Source organism: Cnephaeus nilssonii (assembly GCF_951640355.1).
Source record: "Cnephaeus nilssonii genome assembly, chromosome: 6".
Lineage (NCBI taxonomy): Eukaryota > Metazoa > Chordata > Mammalia > Chiroptera > Vespertilionidae > Cnephaeus > Cnephaeus nilssonii.
This window is the reverse complement of record NC_137077.1, coordinates 6,265,367-6,283,561: the sequence shown is the minus strand read 5'-3', so window position 1 is coordinate 6,283,561 and position 18,195 is coordinate 6,265,367. Positions and strand designations below refer to the sequence as shown.

The 18,195-nt window shown below is 52.7% G+C and overlaps 1 protein-coding gene and 1 pseudogene across 4 annotated transcripts in view; one reads left to right on the top strand and one right to left on the bottom strand.

Moving 5' to 3' along the window:
• Positions 1 to 18,195, bottom strand: part of TMEM184B (transmembrane protein 184B) — a 49,407-nt gene that overhangs the window by 14,957 nt on the left and 16,255 nt on the right. For 2 of the 3 annotated variants that reach the window (XM_079773861.1, XM_079773860.1), the window contains exons 2-3: positions 7,984 to 8,233; positions 6,132 to 6,297 (exon numbers count right to left, since the gene is read on the bottom strand). In XM_079773861.1, the coding sequence (XP_079629987.1) occupies positions 6,132 to 6,297; positions 7,984 to 8,175 (358 nt within the window). In that variant the 5' untranslated portion in view covers positions 8,176 to 8,233. Of the gene's footprint in view, positions 1 to 6,131; positions 6,298 to 6,419; positions 7,954 to 7,983; positions 8,234 to 18,195 lie in introns of those variants that run through there. The other variant, XM_079773859.1, reaches the window with a different exon arrangement.
• LOC307101906 (histone H3.3A-like) lies at positions 13,596 to 15,450 on the top strand (annotated as a pseudogene). Its single transcript has one exon. The product of its transcript is annotated as a histone H3.3A-like (transcript).

Below are 18,195 nucleotides of genomic sequence, written 5' to 3'. Positions count from 1 at the left end.
GTGCCCTGGGTGCCCCTGGCCCTCGCCAGCTCACTCCTCCACACACCTTCAGCACCTGAAGTGGCCCTGGGGCCTCGCTGTCTTTCTACACAGAAACTGGTTATTTGGAAAGACCTGGGCATTCTTATTTCAGATAACTCATGATGAGCCCGGAAAACTCAGTTTTGACCATTTGAACAGAAATCTTCTCTGCTCAGTAAAGAGGCCTCTTTTATCAGTGACTGATGATCACACGGACAATAATGGGCACAATGCGCTACAGCCATGGCGATGGGCGGGGCTCTGCCCAACGTGAAAGGCCCCGGGCTCCGCGATGCTGCCAGGCTGTCCCTCCTCCCCCCCCCCCCCCCCCCCCCCCCCCGTGCCGCGTCTGTCCTTTGCCGACCCTGCTTCCTGCCGCCTGGAACTGTTCTCTCTCTCAGGACCTTCTGCTGGTTTCTTCTGCAAACCTTCCTTTATTCTGGTCAACTGAGCTCCTGTGAGTCCTGGCAGCACACGGCCCGCGGGCCTTCTGTGGCCGTGTTTGCGGCCCTCGGCTGGGTTCATCCTGGCTACCCTCTCTCCACCAAGAGTTTCATGTGGGGCCAGGCTCCAGGAAGCGAACCTTGTCCAAAATCTGAAACTGGGTGAACGAAGCGTCACTCTTTAATTGTTTCATCCAGGCCTGTAAAATCTCCTCCCCTAACAAGAGTTCACACTCTTCGCTGAGAAACCCGTCCTGTGTTCCTTCACCAAGCCTGGCACCGGGCGACCCCGAGCCTGCCCTCGGCAAGCACCCTGGGAATCCTGGGCCAGTTTCTTAGCCTGTCGAATTCCTTCCCACGGTTGTAAATGGGGGTGATATGTACTCCTCTGGGCAACTGGGAGGTGAGAGTGAGCTAAGAGGAATGGAAAATAGGTGGTAAAGCTGTGATGGTCACACAACGTTACTGGGAAAACAGTGCTGCATAAAGCGAGGGAAAGCATCTCCTCTGCGCCCTGGCCTCCTGCACCCCCGGGTCCGCTCCCCAGCTCCTCAGGGCTGTCTCAGAGCTGTCTCTAGGAGCTCCCTCCCACCCCGCCCACAATCACTAAATGCAGGGAAGGGGGCTGGTTTCCCCGCTACTCCTCTGCCTGGCGCTGCCGTGTGAACTGCGGTGTGAGTTACAGCCCTCACCAGATGGCAGATACTCCATCAGAGGGACCTGGGCTAGCCATTTACTTCTCTGAGACTCAGCCCTCTCCTTGGAAAATGGCAATATTACCACCCATCCAAGCTGTTTATCTCCACTCTCCCTCCCTCTCTCCCCCCAGAATGCCACTAGGATGAGAATGAATCGGTGGCAAAGTACAAGCCTTCAAGGACAAGGAGATGGACTGGAGGCAGCCGACAAGCAATGTTGACAAAAGCTCTAAGATGCAGCATGGTCAGTGTGGTCACTGACGGGAGGGGAGGGAGCTAGCCAATGAGAGCCTCAGAACCCCAGGCCTGCGTGGTCACTGACCCACTGACCAGGAGGGGAGGGAGCTAGCCAATGAGAGCCTCGGAACCCCAGGCCTGCGTGGTCACTGACCCACTGACCAGGAGGGGAGGGAGCTAGCCAATGAGAGCCTCGGAACCCCAGGCCTGCGGGTGAAGGTGCAAATGGAAAACCTGGCTGCAAGTCTGCACGCGGCTTTTACTTTCCAGGCAGAGGGGGACAGCGCCTCCCTCAGAGAACTTAGCTCAGCTGAGGGCAGCAATGAGGACACTTGAAGAAAACAGATGAGGTCTGAATGCAAAGGGCGAGGTGTCCAGATCCCTTCCCCCAACTGCACCCTTAACTCAGCTTGCCCAGCTTTTACCACCCAGAGAACATTATTATCTGGGGAAACAGGCCCAGAATTTAAAAAAATCTTCATCTAGTGCCTGTCCCCACCACTGAATAAAAATGGCTCAGGAAAGCCGTGTCCTGTCACCCAACTGGGAGGCTGGCATTTGAGGAGAGCTTCCAACACAAAGGTCAAAGGCCAAGACAAACAAACAGGGAAGTCAGGAGTCAGAGATAATGCAGGAAACAGAAGAAAACTGCAATTAGCGTCCCGGGGAAGGGAGATACTCTCTCCAACACCACGCACAAGAGACTATAAAATAGAACAGGAAAGAGCGCCTGACGCTTTACAACATGATAAAGAAAACAAAACCTTCCGTAGAAAAGCTCAAAGGTAAATATTTAAAATAAAATTTAAAAGCTCCTGGGAAATAGAACAAAAGAAACCGTAAAGAAAACTTAAAGGTCAATCCAGAAGTGCAACATCCTACTAACAGGAATTCCAGAAAGGAGGAACAAACTAAGGGGGGGCGAGGGGGGGGCGGCTAGCAAAGGAACATGCACGAACATTGCTCAGCACTCAGGACATGGGCTTCCACAGTGAAGGGGCCCCGGGCACCCCGCACAATGAACATCCCGCCTCCTTTGAGATTCCAGGACACTGGGGGTAAAGATCCTGAAAGCAAGGGGGGAAAGCAGGTCACATACAGACATTAAGCATCAGAATCCAGCCCTGGCCTGGTAGTTCAGTTATTTAGAGTGTCGCGCCACTATGCCAAGGTTGTTGGTTCGATCCCTGGTCAGAGCACATATAACAATTAACCAATGAATGCATAAACAATGAAACAACAAATTGATGTTTCTCTCTCCTCTCTCTCTCAACTCAATTTTTTAAAAAAAGAATCAGAATCCAGCAGACTTTCTGAAAACAATGCTGGAAACTAAAAGACTGAAAAACATGCCTTCAAAATTCAGAGGGAGAATAATTTCCAACTTAGAATTGTACTCCCATTGATAACTAACCAAACAGAACAATATAGTATGTATTTGTAGACAATTTTCAGATTTCAAAAAACAGAACTCCCACACACCCTTTCCTCAGGAAGCTCCTGGGAGCCATGCTCTAACCAGAAGGAGAGGGCGAATCACCAACAAGGAAAAATGGCCCCAGGGGACAGGCGGTCAGCACAGGAGCCGGGAGCAGGGTTCCCAGGACGGCGGGAGGGAAGACCCAGGGGCCAGACCCCAGCCCAGAGCCAGGGGCAGGGTGTCAGGAGGAACAGCACTGAGGAAAACCCAGAGCGAAGAGATCTGGGCCTCACTGTAGAGAAGGCATGCTTCTGATTCGGTGAAGCGTCTGGGAACAAAGTGATGATAGATACATAGGAAACAGCAAAGCAAACAGCAAGACAAGTGGCAAGCAGAGGAAAAGCCATCGTACAAGGAAATGTCATCTTCAGACACCAGCAGGCTCAGCTTTGAACAATGTTTACAGACACGGAGTAACGCACACACGAGCTGCGGGCTTAGAAACGCCTGTCACGTTACAAAGATGAAGGCACGAAAGCGTGTGGGTGTGTACGGCGGAGGTGAGTGCCTAAGTCACAAGCCTCCCAGAGGAAGACGCCTGCTACTTACCACCACGTAAAACTGAAAAGTCCACAGCAGCAGTCTCCGCGCATGTTTAGGTTATTTGAGGGGAAAAAGTTTAAAGAGTTGAAAGTGGCACTGGCTGGGTAGCTCTGTTGATTAGATGATCATCCCGATTTAAAAAAAATAAAGAAAGAGTTGCAAGTGCAGTGAACGTGGGAGTCAGAGGAGTTGGGGCAGCTTGTTTCATCCATATGCACGTATGACTTTAATAAAAGTAAAATGTTAGCTGTTTTAATTTTATTAGAAAGAAAAGCCAATGCCGCCTAATGGCCATGAAGTAGGTTCCTCGGCCCAGTCTGGCCACTCCTGCCCTTCCCGGTCTCAGGAGACTGGGAGGACGGGGGAACGAACGGGCGCCTCCTTTGAACTGTAAGGGACACGCCACCACCAAGCCTGCTGGGGGCAGGTCCTGCGGCGCTGCAGCACTTGTGGACACAAAACCATGGGAGAGGGTCCCAGACACGGAGCAGCGGTGCGGGAAAGGGCGAGGCGAGGGCCACGCCACCCGCGCGGACACCCGAGCTGGTGGACTCTGGTGGCCTGCGCTTCGGGCGGCTGCGGCCCTGTTTGTAAACTGCTGGGAGGGGCCGGGACAATCGCGTTGCTAGGAGATGCAGACTTCCTACGGGGACCTTTCTGTAGCTGGGAGGGAGGTCTGGACAGGCAGGGCCTGAACAAAGAGGCTTCTGGAGTGGGAGGAGCCGCCAACCATCTGCTGCCGCCTCTGGGGCCTGGAGTGAGGGCGATGCGAAGGCTCCCTGGCTGTGCCCCTTCTGCCATGCACCCCAGTCTGCAGGGCCTGTCCCCCAACCACAGGAGAGCTCCCTTGGCAGGGCACAGCTTTTTTATTCTGAACGAACAAGAAGCAGAGGCTGCGCCATGCGAGGCTGGCAGGCGAATGGAAAAGGATTCTTGGCCTCACCTTCTCCAACCCCAGCCTTTGTGGCTCCCCAGGTACCAGAGGTTCCGCTGGGGGCTCTGCTGCTCCCAGGAGTATCAGGCACTGGAGCCCCACCTGCCTCAGCACTCTCACCTGGCACAGCGAGGCAGGGACACCAGCCAGGATTTTAATGAGGTTGCAAGTGGATGAATGCAAGGCACATAGCAGGTGTTTCACCAAGTCCCTTATTCATTCAAAACTTCCAGAACGAGTAGCACCTACCATGTGCCCGGCTCTGTTGGCACTGCCCTCAGGAAGGGAACCAACCAGCACTTCACTGCAAACCATGGTGCTGTGGACAGGGTCTGGGAGTGGAGCCCCCGGGAAGGCCTCTCTGAGGGGACACCGGGAAGGCCTCTCTCGGAGGGGACACCAGGGTCCAGATGGAGGAAGAGGAGGAGCCGGCGGAGAAGAGCTTGGCGGGCACTGGGCAAGCACCCGGTGTGCCTGGGCCAGAAAGGAGGCCAGTGTGGCTGAAGGGGCAGGTGGGGTGCAGTGTGTTAGGCACCTGAGTTTCCTCACCAAATCCAAAGGCATTCCCTTGCCCTGTGAGTGCTCAGGGACACACAGGTTCAAAATGGGACAGAAACAGACTCCAGTTTCTCGGGGGACGAGCATGAAGCCCAGGGCCAAAGACCAAGCCCTCCCCGGTCAGGGAAGCTGACAAGCGGTCATGGTCAGAGCTGCCTGGTCACAGCACAAGAAAAACCGCATCTGGTCACTTTACCAGGAACCAGCAGTGCAGGTACAGGAGACGGGTGAGCATCACAAAGGATCTTGAATCCAAGGACCCCTCCCCCCCAACCTTCTGGCCTGTGACCTGTCCTGGGGCCTCTGGCCCCTCCGTCACGCACAGTCCATGTAGAGAGCTTTGTAGCCTGCAATTTCGCATCATGTTTTTATGCATCAACAGTAAGAAAGAAGATCTAGATTTCTCTGTGTGGCCTGCAAGGCTGTGTATGTCCCTGTCCCTGCCTCCCGGTGCAATCCCTCCTCCAGCCCCCGGCCCCCCACAGCACCCCACCCTGGCTGGGCACACGGGGACTCCTCCCTCCCCTCAATTTAGCTCTCCTCTCGGCCCAGAATGGACCTCCTCCTCGGCCTCCCTCTGACAGGCACCAGCTCATTCTCCACGCCGCAGGCCAGGACCACTGGCCCCGGCGAGAGAGGCCACCTGCCCTGCGGTGACTGTGCAGGTGGCACAGGCTCTTGGAGGGCTGGCGGCTCAGGGCCTGGCCTGTGCCCGGAGCTCAGTACCAGAGCTGGTGATGCTCCCACGTCACATGCAAGAGCGGAGGCCCCAAAAGGCAGCGAGTCACCTTCTTGGGTGGCACAGTAGAGCGCCTCCAGGGACAAAGCCCTCAGACTTAAGGCACATGGGGAGGGAGGCCCAGCCCTGCCCGCACTCCACAGACCCCTGGATAAACCCCAACCACCTGCACCTGGAGTTCCTAGCTACAGACGGATCCTCATTTGCTGCCTGTGCACCCCATCTGAGACACCAGAGCTGAGAGAGGGGACACGGGGGGCGAGTCCCTGCTTCCAGGGGTCTGTGACGCTGCTCTGGGAGCCCCATCGCAAAGGGCATCTGAAGGGGAGACTCTGGCCACACCTGTGCTGTCACCTGTCCCTCTAGGCCCGGATGGTGGGTAAAGAAGCGAGGGGTGGCCCCTCGAGGAGAAACCAGGAGAGGGGCCCGTGGCTCCCAGACGCCGGGCAGGAGGGGCGCCCCGCCCACACGTCCTCACCCTCGTAGCAGTCGCGCACGGTGCCGAAGTACACGTAGTACTGGTCGTTGGTGAAGAAGAGGAGGCTGAGCCAGGAGTCGAAGGCGTAGATGGGCACGATGAAGAGGATGCGCACGATGTAGCGCTGCTCGTTGGGGCAGCTGTAGCAGCGCAGGTGCATGTAGATCTGCGGGCAGAGGGGCAGCATCAGCCGGAGACCCGCCCGTCCTGACTGGCCCGCCAGCGCCCCTCCGCCCCCTGCTCCGCGGGAGGAGGAGGCTGGCCGAGGGGTCTAGCTCAGCCACTTACTAGATCTGTGACCGAATTACTCCACCCTGAGCCTCAGCCGCCTCCTCTGCAAAATGGGACGATGAAGCTTCCGGTGTGAGGCTGCTGCGAGCATCAGACCCCGGGGTGCAGAAAGCTTGTGGGGGTGCAGGCGGTGGCGCCAAGGCCGGCCTCACAGACACAGGAGCATGAGTCCACGCCCGAGACTGTCCGAACCCGAGCCGGGGAATCGGCTGTAACAAGCACCCCGGGACCCTCGCGCACAGCCAGGCCCGTGTGGTGCAAGAGGCTTTCAGTGTGCGTCCCACCCCCACCTTCCGAACACCTGGCCCCTGGAGCTAACTCACAGGCGAGGGGGTGGGGGCCCACGGGGGCCCACCCCGCCCCCTCCCTAACGAACGCATGACGGGGCCGACGGGGCCCTCACTCCCGTGCAGGGTGGACGCACTCCCTGGCCGAGTGGCTGCAGTGGCTGCTCATCCTGTCTGACTTCCCACGGGAACAGAGGCCGCGCTCCTGCCGCACGGGCAGTTGGGAGAATGAAATGCAGTTTTTAGAAAGCAGGGGAAATAAAAGCTACACACAAATGCCAAGACCTGCTCTAGCCAGGATCCCCGTCCCAGCCCGAGTCCCCCATCCCAGCTTCATGACTTCACACTTGGCCCAACCGAGCCCTGGGCTCGGGAGGAAAAGAACAAAACATTCCCCATCTGCAATGAGCCAGCTGCCTTGGAAGCAACTGGGTTCTAGAAAGGATGGGGAACACAGGGCGGCGGAGAGGAGCTGAAAGGGGACCTGAACGAGCTCAGCCTCCCGTCTTTGCTGGCAACCTTCAGCCCGCCCCTTGCTCAGGCAGCCGAGGCCCGTCTCAGCCACGCCAGGCTCCTCTGGGCCTGTGAGACGGGGGACGGGACACTTGACTTCTACCCCAGCTCTGCCAATGACTCAGTAAATAGGCTAGTCCCCTCCCTTCTCTCTCTGGGTCCCCATTTTCTCATCTGCGAAGGGGTCACTGCCAACTAGGTGCTCACGCACAGTCCCCAGGCGCCCTGCAGCTCAGGCAGGACACGGGACTGCCAACTAGGTGCTCATGCTCAGTCCCCAGGCGCCCTGCAGCTCAGGCTGGACACGGGACTGACAACTAGGTGCTCACGCTCAGTCCCCGGGCGCCCTGCAGCTCAGGCTGGACACGGGACTGCCAACTAGGTGCTCACGCTCAGTCCCCGGGCGCCCTGCAGCTCAGGCTGGACATGGGACCAGTTCTGGCGCAGGGACAGTGAGCAGAAGAAATGAGTGTCATTTCTGGATCTAGAAAGGTCAACTACCCAGAGTGCCTGCCCACGTGACCCTCCTCCCAGGGGTCAGGTGGGTGATGCCTTGGAGCTGCCAGAGGCTGGAGCCACAGGAGGAACCTGAAGGCACTGGGCCGGGATGTGAGAATCCCCTTCTCCAGAGGAGCTCCGGAGAGTGTGGGTCCGGTTACTGCTGCAGCATCGCCCGCCCGCGCCTAACTAATACCTTTTGGACTAGAACCCGCTCAGGATCCTCTAGCCTTCGGGCTCGGGGACTCCTGACTGGCCGGTACCTGGTGGCAGGTGATGAGCAGCGCTGTCCAGACAAAGAAACCGGAGATGGCCTGCGCGGCGGTTGTCATCAGGAACACAGGCTGTTCCATGGCCGTGGGGCTGCCCTCGGGGATTTCGGAGACGCTGGGCGAGGCTGCTGCCGTCGTGGGCGACACTGGATCTGGGGCCAGTGCGGCCCCCCTCACTGTCATGGTGCCTGGCAGCAGGGGGCTCCCTGAGAGAAACCCTGGGAGTGAGCGAGGAGCTGGCCTGGAGAGAGGAAATCACAGCATTAGCCAGGATTGGAAGGAATCTCCCAGGGTTCCACGTCCACTTTCAAAACGTGCCCAGACTCTGACCCTGTGGCACCCGGGCCCCAGCCATCACGCTGGAGCCAGCCTCACCTTGTCCCCCTTGAATTAAAGGAACAGGCCCCTGACCAGTCTCCCTGCTTCTGCCCTTGTCTCTGCGGTCCAGCCCCACACAGCAGCTATGTGAGCCTTCTAAGGTGTCAGCCAGACTGGCCTCTCCTCTGCTCAAAACTCTCCAAAACCCCCATCTCCTTCAGAGCAGGAGCTGCGTCCCTCCCGTGGCCCACACGACTGCCCTCCGTGGCTCTGGCTGCTTCTCCTCTCCTAAGTCCCACCTTGATCCTCTACTCCCGTCACGGCCTCCTGCTGCCCTCGGGTGTGCCACAGCCTGCCCCTGCCCAGCTCCCCAGCTCTCCCCAGGACCCTCTGGCCACTGCTGCAATGGATGCGACGCGGAGAGCGTGGGCATTGGGAAGAGCCCCAGCCGGAGCGCCAGGCCCAGATGCCCCACCGACCAGCCGTGTCCCACAGGTTCACTTGGCCCGGAGGGCCTCTGCTGTCTGACCCAGAAAACGGCCAAACCCCAAACCCCAACAGTCTCAGCCTGAACCCCGAGGGCGGCCCACTGACCTCTCACAATTTCCAAGTCCAAGCGGATATCCTCAACCGAGCTGACCGAACAGGAGCTTCCCTGGGCCTTCCTGGGTGCACCCGGGCCCATAACCTGACCTGCTGGTGTCTCCCCACGCTTCCCGGCCTTGTCCCCCATTCTCCCCAATGTCGCCGCATCCCCTGCCACCATCTACACCGTGTGTGCTCTTAGCTGTAAGTTTCACCTCTGAGAGCCCTTTACATTTCTATTTTCCTGTAAAAATAAATTATTTCTAACACACCGACCAGGAGATGTATCTAGATTAGAAACCCAAAATGGAGAAGATATCTATATAAAGAAACTCAAAAATGGAATTGTCTATATAAAGATTGGTGACAAGCTTTGAAAAAGAGACACAGTGACAAGTCTAAGAATAAATAGTTCCTGTAAGAATGACTGCAAAATTGAAAACCAGTGCCAGAAACATTCCTTTAAAAAGGAGACTTGGGCCTGGCTGGTGTGGCTCACTGGTTTGATTCCCAGTCAGGGCACATGTCCGGGTTGCTCGATCTCCAATAGTGGGCGTGCAGAAGGCAGCCAATCAATGAGTTTCTCTCATCATTGATGTTTCTATCTCTCTCCCTCTCCCTTCCTCTCTGAAATCAATAAAAATGTATTTTAAAAAATTAAAAACAAAGAGGAGACTTGGGTTGTAAATCATCTTTGCCTATATCATCCCAAATTAAATGAACAAACGAGAATCGAAGGGGGATGGGAGGAGGTGGTACAAAGACTCCTGAGCCCTCACCTTCTGAGCAAACCTGTGGCAAAGGCTGTTCTGCTCTAAGGCAGTGCTGAGCGGCCCCTGGGTGTCTCCCCAGCCAGGGCCAACTCTGGGCTCTGACCTGCCCGCAGGAGGGGACACCAGCAGCTCCAGGCCCAGCCGCTCCCTGGGGCTTTGTCACTCACACTCAAGTGCCTCCCTCTTAACCCCGGGTGACAGCAGACACTCAGCGTTCTCTCGCTTCCCTCATGTAGGTCACCGGTTCACAAGAAGAAATCCACTCGGGGGCACTTGCCCAGAATCAGAGCCAGGGCTCAAACGCAGGTCCTTAAACACGCTGTCTCCCAGCAGGCCTGGAGGAGGCCCAGAGGAGCTGCCTCCACTGCAGAACCCCCTACAGACAGGGCCCCCCGTCCTAGCACAGCTGGGGCTGTCCTCACAGGAAGGGGAGGCCTCTCAGGGAGGGTGGCCACGGGGCCGGGAGGCTTCTGTGGCCCGACCCACGCCGCCATGTTGCTGCGCCATGCCCTGTGGTTTACAAATCATTTCTCCAAACATAGTATCTAGTTTTTTCTCACAGCAACTTTGAAGTAACATTTTCTCTAACTGAGAGATGAGAAAAATCATGTGGGACTTGGTTTTGCAGTCTCCTGGGGTAGCATGAAATGATTTGAAGGTTTTCATAATATCCCCCCAAAGTACTTGATGCAATGTTGTCTTTTTTATCAGTTTCTTTTTAAAATATGTTTTTATTGATTTCAGAGAGAGAGGAAGGGAGAAGGAGAGAGAGAGAGAGAGAGAGAGAAACATGGATGAGAGAGAATCATTGATCGGCTGCCTCCTGCATGCCCCTGCTGGGGATCGAGCCCACAACCCGGGCATGTGCCCTGACCAGGAATGGAATCAGTGACCTCTTGGTGCATGAGACAACCCTCAATCCACTGAGCCCCACCGGCCTGGCATTTGATGCCACATTCTGACTCAGACGCATGGCCCCTGCCACCCAGGAGAGGCAGGTGATGGTGGCTCCTCAAAGGCCGTCTCCCAGAGTTGGCCCGGCTCCCTGGCCCAGGATGGCACACAGTGCTAGATCTCACCAACTGTTCAGTGTGTGTCTGTTGGGAGGTGGGGGGATGGACACTGGGGTCCCATCCTTTCACACTCAGGACAGGCACCCACCTGGGAAAGAGCTCTTGGCTGCCCATGTCTCCTCACAAGTAAGCGGGACACTGGCCTGGCACAGCCCCAGGCCTTGGGAAGGCACAGAGGATGCTGGCTGGTGTAGCCCCTTCACTCTCCTGGGAAAAGGGGTTCAGAGAAGGGCCTCCCAGGCTCCCCTTGTTAATGCAGTCCATGCACCCTGATGTGGGAAAGAAGCACAGGATGGAGCGTGGAACCCCAGATGCTCTGGCAGGTCCCCTATTTTCTTAATTGTCCGAATATTAAACTTTCGCCAGGGACACGACAGAGAGCCCTGAGGGGAGATGCTGGAATCGTCTTTCCAACAAACATGTCCTGAGGCTTCTGGACACAGTGCTGAGCACTGCAAGACCCAGTCTCAGCCTCAAGGAGCTCACGGCTCCTCCACACACTTGCTCCACGCGACAGGGGCGACCGGAGGCCTGGCCCGCTGCCCGGCAGGAGAGGTGAGCGCCCAGCACGAAGGGGGCTGCAGGCAGCGCCACTGCCTCGGCCTCAGTTGGGGGAGGGTCAGGGAAGGCTCCAAAGTGGTGGCACAACCTCGCTTCCGCTTTACAGTCACCACGCAGGACTCTCGCCACCCTCCACCACCTGCCAGCCTGGGCAGGTGACTGCCCCTCGCGGAGCCTCCGTTTCTTCATCTACAACATTTCAGGGCAACTACATAATTGACAAGGGGGTTGTTCTATGTTACATAAGTCCCCTTAATACAAGGACACAGACTAATAAAATAAAAAAGGACCATTTTACAATTCCTAGTACAAACAATGGATGGAGACTGGGTCATCAGTGGATGATAAAACCACTAAGTGAAAGGCTGATAGGGAATTTGGTAAGGGATGGATCGGGCCGCAGAGGCGAACCCACAGTCAAGATCCATGTCACTAAAATGGGGCACTGGACATTTTAAGCCTCCTAACTGCCTGCACGGGAAGCGCACAGCGCCTCCTAAGAAGGATCTTTGCCCAAAAAGTGAACAGGGATTGAAACAAGCCTCTAGAACTCACCACCAGTACCAGGAAATATCGAGGCAAGTGGATCAGATAAAATGATGCCATGAGGCCCTAGCCGGTTTGGCTCAGTCGATAGAGCATTGGCCTGAGGACTGAAGGATCCCGGGTTCGATTCCCAGTTGTGAGCTAGATCCCCAGTAGGGGGGCGTGCAATGATTCTCTCTCATCATTGATGTTTCTATCTCTCTCTCCCTCTCTCTTCCTCTCTGAAATCAATAAAACTATATATTTTTTTAAATGATTCCATGAGCAAACAGCAGCCAAATCTAGACCACCGAACCGTCTACAGCAGGCGTCCTCAAACTACGGCCCGCGGGCCACATGCAGGTGTTTTTGCCGTTTTGTTTTTTTACTTCAAAATAAGATATATGCAGTGTGCATAGGAATTTGTTCATAGTTTTTTTTAAACTATAGTCCGGCCCTCCAACGGTCTGAGGGACAGTGAACTGGCCCCCTGTTTAAAAAGTTTGAGGACCCCTGGTCTACAGGATAAATGACCTGGTTTTTCCAACAAATTAATGTCTTACCAACAAATGTGGTTGGGGGATTGCTACAGAAAAAGAGACTCTAGAGACATTATCACCAAATGCAATGTATGGACCTATTGGGTCCTGATGCTTAGACATCTTAAAAACAGTCAACATACAGAATTCCTGTCAATTTGGTCCAGTGTGATAAAGGCATGGTGGGTGTGTAAAAATAAAAGGCCTTACCAACGGAAATAGAATAATTTTTTCAATAAATAGTACTGGAACAATTGTACATTAGAGACAAAAAAAATTAACCTAAGCCTTTACCTCATATACAAAAATTAATTCACAATAAATCACAAACTTAAATGTAAAATGTAAGACTATAAAACTTGTAGAAGACACAGGAGAAAAATCTTTGAAACCTAGGGCCAGGCAAAGTGTTCCTAGACTTGACACCTAAGCATGACCCACAAAGTTGGAAAAACTGGACTTCACAAAAAGTGAAAACGTACACTGTGACTCAGGTAAGAGATCGAAAAGACAAGCCACATAGTGGAAGAAAACATTTGCAAGTCACAAATCTGACAAATGATTAGCATCTGGAATAAAGCAAGAATGGCCAAAGCTCAACAACAAAAAAAGCATCAATCCCATTAGAAGATGGGCAAAAGACATGAACGGACATTTCACTTAAGAAGGATACATGGCCGCCCTAGCCGGTTTGTCTCGGTGGATAGAGCGTCGGCCTGCGGACTGAAGGGTCCCAGGTTCGATTCCGGTCAAGGGCACATGCCCGGGTTGCGGCTCGTTCCCCAGTGGAGGGCGTGCAGGAGGCAGCCAATCAATGATTCTCTCTCATCATTGATGTTTCTCTCTCTCTCTCCCTCTTCCTTCCTCTCTGAAATCAATAAAAATACATTTTAAAAATAAAAAAAGGATACATGGCCAATCCTACTATATAATAAAAGGGTAATATGCAAATCAACTGAACCTCGGACCACCAGTGGCTATGATGTGCACTGACCCCAGGGGACAGATGCTCAATGCGGGAGCTGCCCCCTGGTGGCCAGGCTCACTCTGGCGAGTGCAGTGGTGGTGGCGGGAGCCTCTCCTGCCTCCACAGCAGCGCTAAGGCTGTCCGACTGATGGACATCCCTCAGAGGGCTTCCGGGCTGCGAGAGGGCGCAGGCCGGGCTGAGGGACTCCCCACCCACCCCCCGCCCGCTCCCCCCACCCCCCGCTGAGTGCATGAATTTTGTGCACCGGGCCTCTAGTAAATACATAAATAACAGCTGTTTCACATCCCTAGCCATTAGGGAAATACAAACTAAAACCACAATGAGTTATTATCATTACACCTTATAAATAAAAAGCAAAGACAACACCAAATGCTGGCACAGATGTAGAGAAATGAGCTCATATCCATTGCTGGTGGGAATACAAAATGGTACAGCCACTCTGGAAAACAGTCTCTTATGAAAAACAGTTTCTTATAAAAGCAACACGCACTTACCACACTAATCACTCTCAGACTTACCCTAGGGAAATGGAAAGTGAGGCTCACACAGAAACCTGTACACAGATGTTCACAGCAGCTATATTTGCAATCGCTAAAGCCTGCAGGCAACCCAAATGTCCTTCGGCAGGTGGAAGGTTGGATACGGGAGCGTCCTGACTATGGAGCCCCTCAGCAACAAAGGGGAACTCCTACTGACACAGGCAACCACCCAGATGGAGCTCAGGACATGGTGTTTACTGAAAACGGCCCTTCCCAAAAGGTCACGACTGCCTCGTTCCCACTATGTAACATCTTCAAAATGGTACATCTATACCGATGGAGAACAGATGACTCACTGGCAGGAACAGCAAAGGGGCGCACAAGCACAAAGAGGGAGCACAGGAGCTCGCTCCAGGTGCCGGGTCTCTGTGTCCTCATGGTGGTGGTGGCTCGTCTACAGGAGACAGAATCATACAGAACCACACACACGCAAAAACAGTGAAGGCTGAGCACCAGGTACTAGCCTTGTCCTAATGTCCACTTCCTGGTTTTGATACTGTCCTACAGCAATTACGTCACCATGTGGGGGAAGAAGCGTCTGTGGGACTCTAAGTACTATTTTGGCAACTTCCTGTGAGCCTACAATTACTATTTCAAAATAAAAAAGTTTTGTTCGAACTGGTTTCACAGCCGCCATCGCTCTCTAACGCCTGCACCGCCTCCAGCTCGCCGAGCTCCAGCCAAGGAGAAGCGGGTAAGTAAAGAGGTCTCTATACCATGGCTCCTACAGAGCAGACTGCCCGCAAATGGCCCCGTGGTAAAGCACGGAGGAAGCAACTGGCTACCAAAGCCGCTCGCGATAGTGCGCCCTCTACTGGAGGGGTGAAGAAACCTCATCGTTACAGGCCTGGTACCTTGGCACTTTGTGAAATTAGGCGTTATCAGTCCACTGAACGTCTGGTTCGCAAACTTCCCTCCCAACATCTGGTGCAAGAAATTGCTCAGGACTTCAAACCAGACCTGCGCTCCCAGAGAGCAGCCGGCGGTGCTTTGCGGGAGGCAGGAGGCCTGTCTGGTTGGCCTTTTAGAAGACACCAACCTGTGTGCTCTCCATGCCGAACGTGTGACAACGATGCCAAAAGACATCCAGCCAGCACGCCGCCGGCGTGGAGAACGTGCTTACGAATCCACTGTGATAGGAAACATTTCATTCTTTTAAAATAAAATTTCTCTTCTTCCTGTTATTGGTAGTTCTGAGTGTTAAGTATCTTTTCCCCATGGGGTCAAAAGATACTAAGGATATGATTGCAAGTTGAAAAGAGGGGACAGAAATCAGGTATTGGCAGTTTTTCCATTTTCATTTCTGTGTGAATTTTTTTAATATAAATGCAAGTCAAATGTTTCAGTGAACAAGTTTCAGCAATTGAACTTTATAACAATATAAAATAAAACTTAAATTTTTCTGGACAATGCCAGCATTTGGATTTTTAAAAAACAAATAAATTTCTTATTGATGGCAATTAAATGGTGTTTGTAGCATTTTTATCATACAGTAGATACCATCCATTCACTACACTTTTCTGAGTTGTCCTACATGCAAGTACATGTTTTTTTGTTTGTTTGTGTTTTTTTATATATTTTATTGATTTTTTACAGAGAGGAAGGGAGAGGGATAGAGAGTTAGAAACATCGATGAGAGAGAAACATCGACCAGCTGCCTCCTGCACACCCCCCACTGGGGACGTGCTCGCAACCAAGGTACATGCCCTTGACCGGAATCGAACCCGGGACCCTTGAGTCCGCAGGCCAACGCTCTATCCACTGAGCCAAACCGGTCTCAGCAATGTTTTTAATGTTGTCTGTCTTCTGTGCTATTCCTGCAAGTTTGCTATTAACATATATTAAGCTATTAAAAAAAAATAGTTTTGCCAAGCTGACATGGCTCAGGGGTTGAGTGTCAACCTATGAACAAGGAGGTCATGGTTCGATTCCTGGTCAGGGCTCCTGGTCAGGGCACATGCCTGGGTTGTGGGCTCCATCCCCAGTGTGGGGCATGCAGAATCAATGGTTCTCTCTCATCATGGATGTTTCTGTCTCTCTCTCCCTCTTCCTTCCTCTCTAAAATCAATAAAAACACATATATATTTAAGTTTTTAAAGTAGAGATGTATATTGAACTATTTAAGGATGAAAAAATAACACGAAGTCTGGGATTTACTCTTTAAAAGGGGGAGGAGATAGATTAATTAATTAAATAAAAGGGGAAAGATAGATGCAGGGCACATGCCCTGGTTGCGGGCTCGATCCCCAGTGTGGGGTGTGCAGGAGGCAGCCAATCAATGATTCTCTTTCATCATTGAAGTTTCTCTCTCTCTCTCTCTCTCTCTCTCTCTCTCTCTCTCTCTCTCTCTCTCTCTCCCTCTCCCTCTCCCTCTCCCTCTCCCCCTCTCTCTCCCCCTTTAAAAAGATTGCAAATGTTGCTAACTTTGAATGAAGTAACTGACAGAAATTCATTATACTATTTGCTCTATTTTTGTGCATTTGAAAATTTCCATAATAAAAACTTTAGACAGTACAACAGCAGAGTTTTCCACAAAACTTGTAATGGGATGGGCAATAACTCAGGAAATCATCTGTATCAGAGACTGACTGGTTATCTTATAGAAAAACAATTGAAAAAACACTTGTCCAACCTAATAAATGAGTTCAACAGTTTCTTTTACAAAAAAACTACTCCAATTTTGCCTTTTCCTTCTACAACCATTGATTGTCAGAGATGTGCTTCTCGGTGATGTGTTCAAAATATTTGTAAGCATGTTTAGTATGTTACCACAATGTTATCACAGGGAGTGGGAAAGGCACTGCTCTTTGAAAGAAAACTAGGCTAGTGCTATTCAGAAATGCTTCTACTGTAGTAGGACTTTGTTACCAAAAACAGTACCAGTCTGTAACTTACAAAAACTCTCATATCTGAAGTCCTATGAACCTACGTAACGCAATTTTCTAATCTGTTTAAAAATTTCCAAAGCATTTCAGTGGGTTTGGGACTCCTGTGTTAAGAACTTTAAAATCAAAATAAAATACCTTCCATTTAGTTTACAAAGACATCTGGCATCAGAGAGGATGGAAATGTACTAGCCAAATTTCAACAAATCCTCTGCATACGCGGTGGACAGGATGGAAAAATGAGTAACCCGATTTAGAAAGAAAGCCAGTGATGCGTTTCCTGTGTGCGGCTACGTGTCCCGGGCAGGGATCTTTCCCAGGGAGGGCAGCCCTTAAAACCAAGTCTCTAAACCAAATGAATGTAAGAGCCAGACCTGTCGACTGCTCTCGCAGAGCTTTAAAGCACAATTTCCAAAAATAATCAAGCACGTGAAGACAGAAGGCTTTTTGTACCACCAACAAAATTATTTAAAATGTTGGTAATGAGTTCATCTTCAGCTCATCCTTTGGTTTCTATTTTTGGTGTAGGTTTTATTACGCACACAATGTAACAGTAACGTAATGCATGCGGACAGTTATAAGCACATCGGTATAAGTTTGTTTACTGTAGGGATGTGCGCGCCAAGTTTGAAGAGCAGGGCCGTCCGCCATGGGAAAAGCTGGGGGCTGGCACGCTCCCCTCTTCTCCGCAACATGTCTGCCTCTCTTCCCAGTCTGGAGGCCCATCTGCCAGCCAGGTCGCTCCACACCCTTGTCCTTATGTGCACACCACCCCGAAGGCTGTGAAGAGGCCAGGCGGCAGTCTGTACTCTGTCCCAGGGACTCTGGGCTCTGAGTCGGGGACACTGGGCCGGAATCCGGGCACGGCACGGCCACCCGGCTGTGACTGGGCAGGTAACTGGCTGTCTCTGAACGTTTCCTGGGTGCACCGTGCAGCAGCCAGGGCCCTTGGGCCAAGTGAGGTTAGGAATTCCGAGTTTTCAGATTTTAGAAGGACTGTCTGTGGTGCTGTATATGGTGTGTATATGGTGACACCCCCACAGGGCTCTGGGCAGCATCCCAAAATCAAACACAGAGTATTTCCACAGAGAAACGTGAGATATTTTTAAAGACCATAATTAGTCTCGCATCAATTCAGGTCACATTTTTGCCACAAAATTAGTTTGTTGCAGACTTAGGAAGAACCGCTGGGATTTCAAGTGTCCTGGATTCCAGGAAGGTGAAGGTGAAGGTGAAGGGACATGGGCCGGGCCATCCTCGGGGCCGCAGGGAGGCTGCTGCTCAAGCATGCAGGGGTCAGTGTGGTTTGTTTTTTCACTTTGTTTTCAAAAGTGACCAAGCCCCTCCCCTGCCCTGAGAGCCTCTGAGAACAAGAGGATCTGGTGAGGGCTGCAGGCCAGACTCCGCTGCAGAGCC